Here is a 14,139-nt window from a genome sequence, read left to right as displayed (position 1 = left end):
CTACGAGTTGACTGACTCTTAGACATGTTAATCGCAGTAATTTAAAGTACATACGTGAACCACAGAGTATCTGAATCCTGTGTGATAGAGGGTGAAGGCAAACAAAAGCAAGTGTCTCTCTGTGTTGAGATGTTGTTGCATCAGTGTTGCCTTCAGGGTGTTATTGCCTCAGGCAGACTTGGGAGCGCTGTGAATTAAAGAAAAAAGAAATATTATTTTGAAAGTTTTTGTCGCTCTGTCTTGTTTGTTTATTCCCAAACTGCCGCTGCGTTTCGGTCCTCAACCTTTCTTTCAATTTATTTTCCCTCCCTTCTGATCTTCCGTCCTTTCCTTCTGGTTTCTGGGTGTACGGACGCTAACATGCCGGCCTGACACCGGTGATGGATCGGCGATTAAACGGTTCTCCTCTGGGGAGCAACAGAAGGAGACGAAAGTGGGGGGCGAGCTGGAGGGACGAGAGAGGGTGGCAGATGAAAGGAGGACGGGAGGAAGGTGTAAAGAATGAGTAGAGGGCGAGGAGAACAAAGAGGAGGGAAAGAAGGAGAAACGGGAAAATTAGAGGAAGATATGACAATAATATCCAAAATGTTCCTCTCCCCATGTGGTCCTCCTCACCCTGCTGAAATCGTTCCCCCATGGTACCCCCCCCCCTCCATCACCACGAACACATTATCTGTCCCAAACCCAGAGTTATATAACTAGATTGGGGTTCTGAGCCAGACTCTCTCCTTATGTAACCCGGCTCTCCCACGCCACAGAGCGACAACAGCTGCCTTCTCTAAACTTCTGGGTCGTAATTGAGGGTTTTTTTATTCAAATTTCAGAGGAAAAATAGCTCAAAATGTCAATAAAATCGTTTTTTTTGTGCTTATGTAACTCTTTATTCAAACCACAACGGCGCAATAAAGCGGCACATAAACAACTTTGCTCATCGGCAGCACCAAATGGCAAGAAGAGAGGTTTGAATTCTGAAGACTTCTTTACCCAGAATGCCATGTTGTATCATGCAGAGTGTAAATAATATCCTTGAGATATGAGGCATTTCCTGACAGCTATGATGCATCCTGCTCAGCAAAAAAACACAAGACAGCTGCGTGTGACTTTATTACATCACTGAGTTCATTGTGTTTGGTTGGCTTGGATTAGCTATCTTTGGTGAGTCTAGTTTTCTTTGGATTAAATACTTGATTTTAGTTTTTTCTTCTTGGTTGGTCAAACAGTGAATCTGTTTCTTCACACTTGGACTGGTTGGGATGCCAGCTTTACGCAAGATGTTTTTTTAATTTACATATTCATATCCTCTCATGACGGAGTCTTTCAAGTGTTGCCGTTTGTTGCCTCAGTGTTCGGAGGTCATCCAGTGTGCAGCATCTGGCCGTGGAGTAGCTGAACAAATGGAAAAGCCTGGGAATGTTGTGGATTACACACACACACACACACACACCCACACACACACACACGCTGCTATCACTCACATGAGCACAGCTGTTCATTCCTGACATGGCCAATCATCTCTGATGTCAAACACACATTGTGTTTATCGGAAAAAAAGCATGCGAATGAAATCTCTGCATGTAATTGATATTAGAAACAATCCCAGATGCTTCCCATGGTAAACCATAGGGTCATTATCAGAGGTGTGTACTGTACATTACTTTAACCAACCACTAAGTATTCTGTGTAAATCACACTTTTTGGTGAGAAGAACTGCCGATGTCGTGGGTGTTATAAAAGTTATCAAATGCGCAGCAGACTTTGTGTCAAAAATGCAAAAATACGTCTTCTTTTTGTGTTTTTTAAGATTAGGTTTTGGCCCAAATGAAGACGTATCAACCTACTGTTTTACATCAAAGCTTTCTACCCACACGTCACTAAATAACGCATGCATTGCACCAGATCATATCATATAATGTCATGTCGTATATCATCAGTGAAGACGCTATGTTGTCTTGTGAGATAAAGGATTTGTCCGGGCCAGACCGCGGTGAGCAGAAGAACGCTAATATATCTTAATGCCTCCCACGTGTTCTTATCAAACTCCCAACAGTAATCTGGCTCTGTGGGGAGGTGGATTAGCAGATTAACAGCCTCCAACGGTGCTCGCACACAGAAATATACACACACGTGCACGTGTTTTAATGCAAACTTGCTTACATGCATGCATTAGTACGAGTTTGAGACCGCAGGTGACAGCAGTCCACTCCCATCGTCCTGTCAGAATAAGCGGATGGAGAGGCTGACGGATGGAGGACTGATTCAAAGTCACCTCGACAGCCGAGAGAATATTCATGGCGTCAAGTCTGTTTAGAGAGAGTCACTAAAAGCTGTTGTCAGCGTATATAGTGATGTGGACGAATAGGAGGCCAATACACACACTACAGAAGACGTTACAAGACTCTTTAATGAGTAAAAAGGACAAATTATTTCTAACATCACCACTAAAATGATAACGTTGAGCTTGTTAGCATACCATCTTGGTTTTACTGCAACCAGTGAACAGGAAGTGACCATATTTGGATGTCGGAGGAGTGACGTAGAGACGCTGTCAATCACTGTGTAGCCCTGCCCTAAAGCATCCCCTGCTTTATGGTCTGTTTGACTCTAAATGGACCATAATGTACTAAATGAACATCATGCTGTATTGAAGAAGACTTGAAACTAGAGATTGAGACCATAAACTCATGTTTACAATGTTTACTGAGGTAATAAATCAAGAGAGAAGTAGAGTCATTTTCTCATAGACTTCTATACAACCAGAGGAGTCGCCCCCTGGTGGACAGCAGAGCTTTAAGACACTTCTGATCTGATTGTCAGAGAGTATTCTGTCTATATTTAACTGCTGTTTTCTAAATGTAATGACGGTAACAGATCTTTAAGGCTGATAGAATGGCGGTAGTATTTCCTCTTCAGAAGTCTTGCAGTTTCACGGTCAAAGTCTTTGGTTAGTTAAACTCTGGACTGAGTCAACTCGGCGGCATTAAAGTTAAACATCATAGTTAAAGTGTCTCATACAGTAGTCTCTTTGTCTACAGTGTTTTTCTTAGTTTCTCTTGAGCCCTTGTATGAGCAGGACTTATTTCACGAGGGGGACGTCCCGTCACTTCTTCCCCTGCAGGGAATCGTTGATGCCTTTAGTTCGGGGAAGACGGAGATCCCACGAGGATACGGCTCCTGTGTGATTTAAACTCTCTGCAGTTTCTTTTATTTTACTTGGTGATGGTTTTTCTTCTTTTGCCCAATGAGTGATGTTTCGCTCTTGTTCCTCCAAATTAGTCCTCAAGACTAAACTATGTTCTAGACGAATCCAGTGTTGTTATGATTATACATCGTCATGAAATAGAGAACAATGCCAAGTCTTCTTCTTTTTCAGACTAAGTCAACAAGTAAAAATGGTGTACAAAGAACACAATCAGAAAGTAGATTCATACCTCCAGGATGAAAGTCACACACACACACACACACACACACACACACACACACACACACACACTCCATACAAATGCCTGGATTAAGGGCTAAGGGTGGGTTTAAGGTTGTGGTAGCTGGCAAATGACTAAATCTGTATAGACTGTGTGTGTGTGGGTGTGTGTGTGTCCCTGAGGTGGATCACAGTGTAATCTCAGTTACTCCTCCTGGTTTGGGAGCGTGAACACACACTCGCCCACACACACGCACGCACGCACGCACACACACACACACACATTTTTTTTGTGTATCAGAGTGTAATCTGTGTTCCTGTCCGCGATCAGCGGGAATCATTAAAGAGCAGTTAATTACCCATAATCCACTCTGGGCCAGATGTCTGCTCTTTTGGATTGGTCAGAATATATGTGTGCGTGTGTGCGTGTGTGTCAATATTTACCACTATTTGTGTCAACCTCTTTTCCTCTTTTCTTCATATTTTCCTCCTCTTCTTTCCTCCTGTGTGGAGACTTCGTAGACTGTTTTTATTCTGCGTCCGTGTCGCTCCACCTCTCCTGTTTCTGTTTCTCTGCCCACAAATCTGTTCACCCCCCCTCCTCCCTCCTCCCTCCTCCTCTTACTCCTCTCAATTTGGTTCATACTCACTCGGACCCAGAGGGAACTCGGTTGAGTTGACTTGTTGCAGCCTTCACTAAACAAACCTGCAGTGTGAGCCACCTTCAGGTACTGTTTTGTAATAATGTGTTTGTTTGTGTGTTTATACACGTTTCACAGTTATTCCTGCTTTGTTGCATGGAGAGTAATGCATGTTGAGATGGAACTATGACAGACTTTGAGCTTGATATCTGTCATAATATGCTTTTATGGCTTCGTGGTTATCTTACAGCTTTAAGTGCTTCTGTTGCATAAAAGTTTACTTGACGACTTTCAATTTTAAACTGGGTCAACTGCTCTTAAATTCACTTGGTTAATGTGTGAATTAAATGAATGTAGGGACGCACTGATACGACTTGTTCAGTCCTGATAGCGATACCTGGGCTTTGGGTATCGGCCGACACAAGTGTTTTATCAATAAGCTTTATGCCTCATAACAAATAAATACATATATAGATATAAATGTACTAATCTGTAATCAGATCTGTATATTGTCACCGATAACAGATCCAGTATCGGATCTGTATCGGTGCGTCGCTACCTGGATCGTCATGTATTATATTTTGAAGTGATGAGTCGCTGTGGCTGGTTTTGAGATTTGATGTTGCTTTCTTAATCTGACATGGAGCTCCCTTTAGTAGCTGTTCTGGAGCTTTCAGTTGTGTCAGCTGATGAGGTTTAACCACCTCGTGAGCACTTTAAAGACTTTTACTTTAGTTTCCCTGCTAACATATTCAACTTCAGCAACATGCAGCATGAAGAAGCCGATAGCTTTCATGTTTAAACACTGCAACAGGCAGATTTTTGTACATTTTTAACTGCTAGCAATTAACATTTTCTGGTATCATTGCAGTGGGTTTGCAAAGTAAATCCACAACGACTTTGGTGAACTTAAATATGCAAATTTACGCCATTGACCAATAGAAGATTCTCTTAACCTTTAACCTTTGAGGGAACGAAGAGTTGAAAAGTCCAAAAAACGTTGACTTTTTTGCAGCTTCAGCGTTTTGGCACTAACAGCTACAGTTCACCAGCTGGAGCCTCAGTTAGGTCCGCTGGTGTGGCCTGGGCTTAAATAAAACGAGTCTGCAATCAGTAAATAGTTCCATCCCCGTTAACTGACGCACTCAGGATTCAATGAAAATCGAGGACGAACTTCAAATCCAGTGGAAGCTGGATTAAAGAAGAGAGGAAGAGATGTAGTTCACGCCGTCTTGTCTGAGGATGAATTCGTCAGAATTCAGATCGTTACCTCTCGCAGCATGTGGTTTCTCTTTCTCATGCAACTCTTAACACTCAGAGGTGCCTACAGCATTAAGAAAACACAGCAAGGGGTCTACTTTAAAAACCTTCCCTTGAATACCTCAACAAGTCAGTTCGATTTTCAATCTCGCAACAAAACAATTGGAAAAAAAGCTATTTTCTCTGCTGAATGTGAGGTTTTTCATCCAGCAAGTGAATCAGAGACAGAATAAACTTGTAGGAATCCCTTTGTTCTCCTGAACCACATTTGTTTGCAGGTTCCTTGGAAAAAAGAAAGCAAGTTAAGCAAGTTTTCACACCTCACAGAGTGTTGTAATGCGCCGCGCTTTCGTTTGTTTGAACTGGACAAACAGGGATGTAAAGCATCTCTGCCGTTTCTTTCTGTCCGTGTAGCGTGTCTTTGAAGGATGAATTACCTTTTGAACGGACCACAACGAAGGCAAACAAACACTGTTTTGAAATGGAGAAGAAAAAGGAACGAGGTCTTTTGTTTGTCTTGTTTTGATCCGTCCTTCTCTCTGATAGCGACCACCAGCTCATTATCAGAGGGTTTGGTTTGGCATGAGCTGCATTGTTTGCCTGTTAGTTCAAGGTTGGGCCCCTGAGAACGAGATAAGAGGAGGGTAAATATTGTAGGTGCTTGGGTGAGATTTTGGGCGGCGAAAGAGGAAGGATTTCTTATCATTTCTTATCTTCGGTGAACCCGTGTGAGAACTGAGAGGTCGATGCTCTGGTCGTTCTCGTGTGAAAATGACACGAGAACGAGGGCGAGAGACAGAGAAAAGAAAGTGGGAAATGTGATATTCTTTCACCTTTTCTGGCTTTTTCTAGTACAGACAGAGAAAGTCACGAAGATAAAAGGTTGGTTTAGTAAAGAGAAGACAAAGTGGTTCAAAGGAAGAAGAACAGAACGTGTGATAGAACGAGCTGTCAGCACAAGACGGAGCCTGAAGCCACGAGAAGGAGAGCGAGCGTCGCCCGTTATTCACAGTGATAGCTGACGAGACGAAGCCGCTCGCGCGGAGTCGATGCCGACGACTTAACGAGATGTTCTGAGAAATGGCTGGCAAAACTGGCAAAATCAGCAAGAAAGGAACAGCCCGCTCTCTTAACGGCGCTCGACACCGGTTACATAAGTGGCGGGATTGAATATGGCGAAAGAGCTATCAAAGCGATCTCTGTGGGAGGCCCAGGATGAACCTGGATTAGGGATGGTTTAGGGATATTTGTATCAGCAGATTTCACTGTGCAAATATGTTTCCCGTACGCCAGGCGAGCATTAGCGGCTGTGTCTCACTGCAAAAGGGGAACGGGTTCAACTATCCACCTGCTGAAGTGCCCTTGAGCAAGGCACATGATGCCGTTCTTTAAGCTGTCCTCCATGTTTGTTTTTAGCCATGCTAGCAGCGTGGACGGCAATGCAGGATCCACACTGTTGGGTGGATTGTAATTACATTTGGTGCACATATTCATGCTCCCCTGAGGATGCATCCTAGGGACTTTATACGTCATTGTAAACTATATATGTTGGACATTTAAAACCCTAAATGGTTAATCAATGACAGAAATGATCCCTAGCTGCAGCCCCTGATGAGGTTTTAAAGGCTCGAGCAAACGTCTCCAGAGTCAGTCCTCCAGTAACTAGCCTGTGAGTGGAAGGTAAACAGACAGAGACAGACATCATCTGTCCTACAAGGCATAACAACATATACCCTTGAAGCAGGATGTGTTTCGTTAAAAGGAAAGAGGCCATAATGGCCTCTAATAAAAAGAAGAATGATCTCCAGAAACGTGTCTTTGGGGAGAGGAGATGAGCTGTGAAGTCATTTGTCTCAGTTCCACTGCTCAGCTCAGTTACTGCTGAGATCGTCTCTCTGCAGAAGTAAACATCCCGATGAAACCCCAGCGTCCCCTTCTCACCGTGCTGCATCTTCATCTCCTCACTTTTGATCCTATCGGCGTTCACCAGAGACATTTTAACCAATGTGAGGTGACGAGGACAAGGTTTCATTATGATCAGTTATCATGTGTGTCATGATGAAAACCTGCTGAACTCACGACTTTACTCATTGTGTCTTTACGTGACTTTACTTACAGACCGAATCCTAAATGTTTCTGGTTTTACAGTTATTTATAATAATCTTATTTCATCTTTGTGTTCCCTCACCTGGATCTGAAGAACACCTCATTATTTGAGGGATACGAGATGATGTAATGTCTAAATAAAGTATAATGTTCATGATGTATAATGTTTGCCTGATAAATAGAGTTTATCTTTAACACAATAGAGTAATTAGCTGCATTGTCATGCCAGCACTATATATAGTGGTGTGGGTGTGATATCTTGTTCTAGTCTGTTGATATTTCAGCACATTTCTTTCGCTGCTTTTTCCATCAGCTGCTTGTCAGGATGTGTGATGCAGTGGTGAGGAGGAGGAGGAGGAGGAGGAGAGGTGACGAGGCAGAGCTGCAGGAGGAAGAATAGAGCAGATTCATGATGGCAGCAGGTTTACTCTCAGTGCAATAGATCGTCTGGTTGTGTCCGTTATTAACATGTTATAGCTACATTGAAGGAGATGGAATTGAGCTGAACTGAAGAAAACAAAGAGACAGAACGTCTTACATAACATTAATGCATATTACTACTAAACGTATTAGTCAGCAAACAAATACTGTAACTTAATAGTATTAATAGCCTGCAATAACCACAACGATTAAAACACAGATTTATCTTCTAATGCACCTGAACTGAAGAAAAGAAACTAAATTATTAACGTCACTGGCAAAGAAAAAGCCCTGATGGGAAATACTAGTTTCATTATTTCAGCCGATATGATGGTTCCAGACTGACAGAAAGAAGCACTCAGATCTTCTACCTGTAAAAGTACAGATACTACAATCTACAAGTACTGCATTACAATTAAAGGTCATTAAAGTTTAGAAGTACTATCATCAAATTCAGTCCAAAAGCCACATAATTCATAAAATAAAAGCTCCAGAACAACTGTTAAATGGAGCGATTGTTTTATCAACTGATGTTTCAAATGTCTGTTTCATTCTATTATTAAATCTAAACTTGGAAAGTATACAGCTGTAAAAGTGGTGTCGTAAAAAGTAGCACAAAATGGAAGTACTCAAGCACAAGTACCTCAAGCGTGTACTTCAGTACAGTAGAAGTACTTCACCATATAGTAAGAAGAGCATGATGGACTAGAGGTGATATGAGAGGAGAGGAGAGGGGGAAGACGAGAGAGGACAGAAATGGCCTCCAGTGCTCTTTGCTGTCTGTTCCTGCCAAATGGACATGACTTACTGCCTGTGTGTGTGTGTGTGTGTGTAGGTGTGTGTGGTCAGGTCTAGTTTATGGTTAGCGGCGACATGTTTCCTGTGTGCGTGCGTGGTTTGGTTGAGTAAAGAATTTGACTCCAGAGTCTCACAGCAGCTGTGTGGCTGTCTATCTATCACAACAGCTTCTGCAGCAGCAGCGACAATAAACCTCGCTGTGGCCCTGAACTCCACCTGAGTGGAGATTTAAGGTTCGCGTGAACGTGCAGTTTGTCACGTGTCGCCACCAGGATGGCACGCAGTTTATGACATGATGTTTTAGGAGCTCGTGGCGCATCTCAAAGGTGGTGCTTTTACAGAGTAAAGCACGGAGTAAATCCACCTGAAGGGACTGGGTTCACATTGTGAACGGGCTTCTTGAATGCATGAAACACCTGTGGTGTTCTAGATTACGAGAAGGAAGAGGGGAAGGAGGGGGGGGGGTAAATGGAGAAATGGTGCACCGATGAGGTTGAAGGTACCCTGGTGTCTCCTCTCTCCTCATTCTGTATTCTCCCCATTTCTCCCCCTCTCTCTGTCTCCCTCCCTCACCTTCTCAATCTCGTTCGCTGTGCCGCTCACTTCACTTTCAATCTTCTGTCTCTCCGTCTGAACCCACTCGGTATCACGTCTTCATTTATTCATCTCTCTGTCCGTCTGTATGAGCTTCTTTGTCTTTCCACCCCTGTGCAGTCCTCCTCCTGCAGTCTTTATCCTTCTCTCTCTCTCTGCAGTTAATTATGTGGCCAAAAGTATGTGGACACCCACATGTTTGTTTCACCAAAACCTTGTTGCAGTTCATCCTAACAGGTGTTGATGGGGTTGAGTTCAGTTCTGGCTTTGTGCACAAAGGGCATCGGGATAAGTGGAACGTGAGAGCTGTTCTCTTCATGCGTACTGTGGTCTAAGAATGGGAACAATTGGGAAACAAATACTTGAAACAGCGCATTATGTAAATTGCGTGATGGACTATTTGATTCCTTCTGTATTTATACATCATTCATACGTCTTAGTTTCTTAAAACTTTACTGAGAGTATTGTTTGACAATGCAAACACAGAGTTCTGTATCTGGCTTGAACGAGGGGTCAACCTCCCAAAAGTATTTGGACATTAAATATGGACGGAGGTGTCCACATACTTTGGGCTATTAAGTCCACTCTGTTTTCTAGTCACATAGCCAATCCATCTCTCTCTGTGTGCCAACCCCGCCCCTTTTTTCTTATTTCTCGCTCTGCCTCTCTCACTCCATCCCCCTTCTATCTCTCTCTCTCTCTCTCTCTCTCTCTCTCTCTCTCTCTCTCTCTCTCGTCCTAACTCGATCTCCCTCTCTCGGTCTCTGGCCTCTGATTGGCTGCTCTCTGCCTTGCTCTTTATGAATTGAACAGCAGCGGCTCGATGCGACTGGCTGTGAGCTGCATCAACACAACGAATGCTCCCTCTCTTTCTCTCTCACACACACACACACACATACAAATATACGCACATGCTCATCAGCAACAGCCAAACCTTTCATTGAGATGTGAGGAGGTTGCTCACACACACACACATGCATGCTTGCACACTCAGGTTCACACACAGCCTGCTTTGTCAACAGCTCACGTAGCGCGGTGCACTCAGGCGAGCTCACACACACACACACACGTAGCGTACGATACACACTCCTCTCTCTCTCTCTCTCTCTCTCTCTCTCTCTCTCGTCTTCTGTCACTCTCCCTCTCTCGTTCAGCCGCAATCACATGCCGAGCTTCTCACACACACACACACACACACACACATAGACATGCAGTCACACACTCCGGGATGCAGGCGGCTTCAGTGATTCTGTGACGTTGCCTCTCTCTCTCTCTCACACACACACACACACACACACACACACACACTCACACGCACACACTTCTCGGTTGTCTTGCACATGCTTTAACACACGAGACACACACACTTCGTCACCCTCTCTCTCGCGCTGTCAGTCAGTCGGTGTGTGTGTGTGTTGGTGGAATGAGGCGGTGATGTTTTGGGACAGGAAGAATAGTACGGGCAATTCCCAACGACGGCCCAAAGGAAGACACAGACCCAAATCGGCAACAGGTACTTTATCTTTCTATATATATATATAGAGAATTTATATATATAGTCTGTTCGGTGCGTCTTTCTGTCCAAAATGTCTCATACTCAGGACGCCTCTTTTCACCCCTCCATCCATTTATGTGACACACACTCGCACGTTTCATTCATGCATTCATTTATCTTTCAATCTCTGTGTTTCTCACGTCGCTTAAATAACGAGCATGCATCTTTTCTCACATTCATTATACACACACACACACACACACACACCCACACACACCCACACACACACGCTGTCAAGCCCACATTCATTGAACCGTCTCCATCCATTTATCGTACACACACACCTAACTTATTTTCAATTTCTGCATCCAAAATGTTTCCTGTTCAGGAGTCTCGCGTCCCTTTATCCTTCCGTATCTACTCTTCCCTCCGTGCATCTTCTCCTCTATCCATCCTACACACACATGCACTTGGTCAGCCTCCATTCATTCCCCTATCTATCCATCTATTGATCTTTCTAGTACCGGTTTTCCAGCCAATGTTCCAGTGCTGCCTTTTATCCCTTTTGTCCTCCCAGTTTCTGCACCCTTCATCCGTTCATCTGTTCTCCACTCATGTTTCTACGTATTTAACTATTGATCTATCGAGCATTGTTTAGCCATCCAGTTTATTATGACTTCCGTTTATCTCTCTAATTCTCCATACCTCTATCCAAAGTCTTTTCACTCCTCCGTCTTCACACTACATTTGAGCTGGTAAGCCTCCATTACTTTGCCTCCTTTCATGCATTCCCCCCAATTTCTGCATCATTCCATCGGAATAAGTCTCGTATTTGGGTGTCTCACGTCCATGCATCCCTCTTTTCACTCCCTCATCCACCCATTCATCCGTTCCCTCTTTTCCTTTATTTATTCCACGTTTGTTTAACCAGATGAAACCAACTGAGGTAAAATATCTTTTACAATGGTGACCGGGCCAAGTTACACGTCGATGTCATACATGCAGGAACATACAAAACAAGCTTAAATTCATTATTGACTTGCCATCCAATCCATTGTGTTAATTATTATGACCATTGATCTCTCGATTCCCTTATCCAGCATTACATGTGTCAGTCCATTCATTCCTCTTTCAAACCATCATCCATCCATCTATCTATCTATCCATCAGTCCATCCATTAATCTGTCTATCAGTCATCCATCCATCCATCCATTTATCCATCCATCTATCCATTAATCTGTCTATCAGTCCATCCATCCATCCATCCATTTATCCATCCATCTATCCATTAATCTCTCTATCAGTCCATCCATCCATCCATCCATTTATCCATCCATCTACCCATTAATCTCTCTATCAGTCCATCCATCCATCCATCCATCCAATAATCTATGTATCAGTCCATCCATCCATCCATCCATCCATCCATCCATTTATCATCCATCCATCCATCCATTTATCCATCCATCTATCCATTAATCTGTCTATCAGTCCATCCATCCATCCATCCATTAATCTATGTATCAGTCCATCCATCCATCCATCCATTTATCATCTATCCATCCATCCATTTATCATCTATCCATCCATTAATCAGTTTATCAGTTCATCCATCCATCCATTTATCTATCTATCCATCCATCCATTTATCCATCCATCCCTCCATCCTCAGTCCAGTACTTCTTTTAATCTATTTTCTACCAGGATTCTCATGCCTCCATCCACCCATCATCTCCTCCAGTCATCTTTTCCTTCGTCTGGGTTGCCAGGTTTGAATGAACTAGGTCAATTGGTCTTTTGCCTCTTGGCGTGTGCCTGTGCTGAGAGACTGTGTGTGTGTGTGTGTGTGTGTGTGTGTGTGTGTGTGTGTATGTGTGTGTGTGTGTCCTCTACAACTGTAGCTTTTGGTTTACTTGCTGCTGAAAGTGTGTAAATACTAAGGTTTTATGTCTCACACATTTTGCACACAACTACCACATGCTGCAGTCTTGTGCATGAGTGTGTGTTTGTGTGTGTTACAGTGTCTGATTGCCCGGCTGCACGACTGGATGGGATTACTAGTGGGCTCTTTAATTATCTCTAGGGGCGAGCGAGGTGGAGACAGCGAGCGGGGAGAGTAAGAGAGAGACAGAGAGAGAGAGAGTGAGAGGGGAAAGGAAACGAGAGGGAAGCGTAGATGACAGCTCGTGTAAATCTGCCCCTCTTACTCGCTTCCTCGAGAGGGGAAGAGGAGGACGAAGAGGATGGAGTGAAAGAGGGGGCAGCGGGAGGTGAGGAAGAGGATGAAGGGAGAGGAGGCGGGAGAGGGGGAACAACGAGGGGGGAAAGAGAGAAGATAATACATTTTTGGAGAGCTGGGCAACGACGACGACGATGATAACGATGATGATGATGATGATGGACTGGGTGAACGAGGGAGGAAGAGGATGTACTAAAAGCACATGCAAAGTGTTTGTGTCACGCTGCAGAGCTGCACAGTGCACACACTGCCAACCGGGAGTAAACACACCCATATGCTCGCTCTCTTTCTCTGTCCACACACACTATCTGCAGAGCGTCTGGAGAGATGTGTGTGTAGCGCAGTACTGTCTGTAAGCTTCAACACAAACAGCCAGCCAGCCAGCCCGCACACACACACCTGCAATAATCAACACGAGGGGTTTCCTGATACGTTTGACCTTGACTTCAATCAGCATCCGAAGCGCATTTGTCACCTCAGCCGTGTTACCGTCAGCAGGTGCCGCGTCGTGTTCCGGACTGTGATAATTCACCGTGATCGTGTTACAGGATGACGACACGTTTTGGGGACAAGAGGCGTAATTGATGCTGAGCGGGTCGAAGGAGGAGGTGCATTCGATCAGAACTGAACCTCGTGCTCGTGTTTCCTTGCAAGGAGCTCTTGTGGCTTTTGTGAATCATGAGTATTGTCTCTCCGACAGATGTTGATATGACGCAGCAAAAAACCTCGTAGAGAGGAGCTGGTTTTTCAAACTGTATCTAAGGTCAAGACTTTTAAGCAAACAGGCACATGTGGTTTGGTTCACCACCAATTATCTCAATTATCGTAGAACTCAAGCCTCGTTTCCACCCTCACAGTTGGCGTATAAATGGACGTCGAAATGCCGTTAAAATCCGTTTGCATATCGTTACTTGAGCCCTCGCCACCGCTCATAAGACCCGACCGTAGAGGCAAAAGAGGCAAAGAGGAAGTGTCACGTCAGGGAAATAATGGCTTAAATGTTTCTTCTCTCACTTTATATTCCACCGTCAGCCAAGTGGAACTTGGAGGGATGTTTTTCTCGAATATAACCAAGTATTTCTTTTAAAGTGGTACTTAAAGTGGGCAAGGGTCCATGTTTACATCGTGGTAGAGACCTGTCAATCACCGTGTAGCCCCGCCCTAAAG

The 14,139-nt window shown here is 44.0% G+C and overlaps 1 protein-coding gene across 3 annotated transcripts in view; it reads left to right on the top strand.

Moving 5' to 3' along the window:
• Nucleotides 1-14,139, top strand: part of nhsl2 (NHS-like 2) — a 99,047-nt gene that overhangs the window by 27,515 nt on the left and 57,393 nt on the right. Inside the window, exon 1 of one of the 3 annotated variants that reach the window (XM_031851217.1) lies at nucleotides 9,961-10,750. The exons of the other annotated variants lie outside the window; for them this stretch is intronic. Coding sequence (XP_031707077.1) covers nucleotides 10,672-10,750 — 79 coding nt within the window. The 5' untranslated portion in view covers nucleotides 9,961-10,671. Of the gene's footprint in view, nucleotides 1-9,960; nucleotides 10,751-14,139 lie in introns of those variants that run through there. 3 annotated transcript variants of the gene reach the window in all.

This window comes from Anarrhichthys ocellatus, unplaced genomic scaffold (genome assembly GCF_004355925.1).
Source record: "Anarrhichthys ocellatus isolate YVR2014 unplaced genomic scaffold, GSC_Weel_1.0 scaffold11, whole genome shotgun sequence".
In the NCBI taxonomy this organism is placed as follows: domain Eukaryota; kingdom Metazoa; phylum Chordata; class Actinopteri; order Perciformes; family Anarhichadidae; genus Anarrhichthys; species Anarrhichthys ocellatus.
Note: the sequence above shows the minus strand (reverse complement) of the source record. Positions and strands in the feature narration are given on the sequence as shown.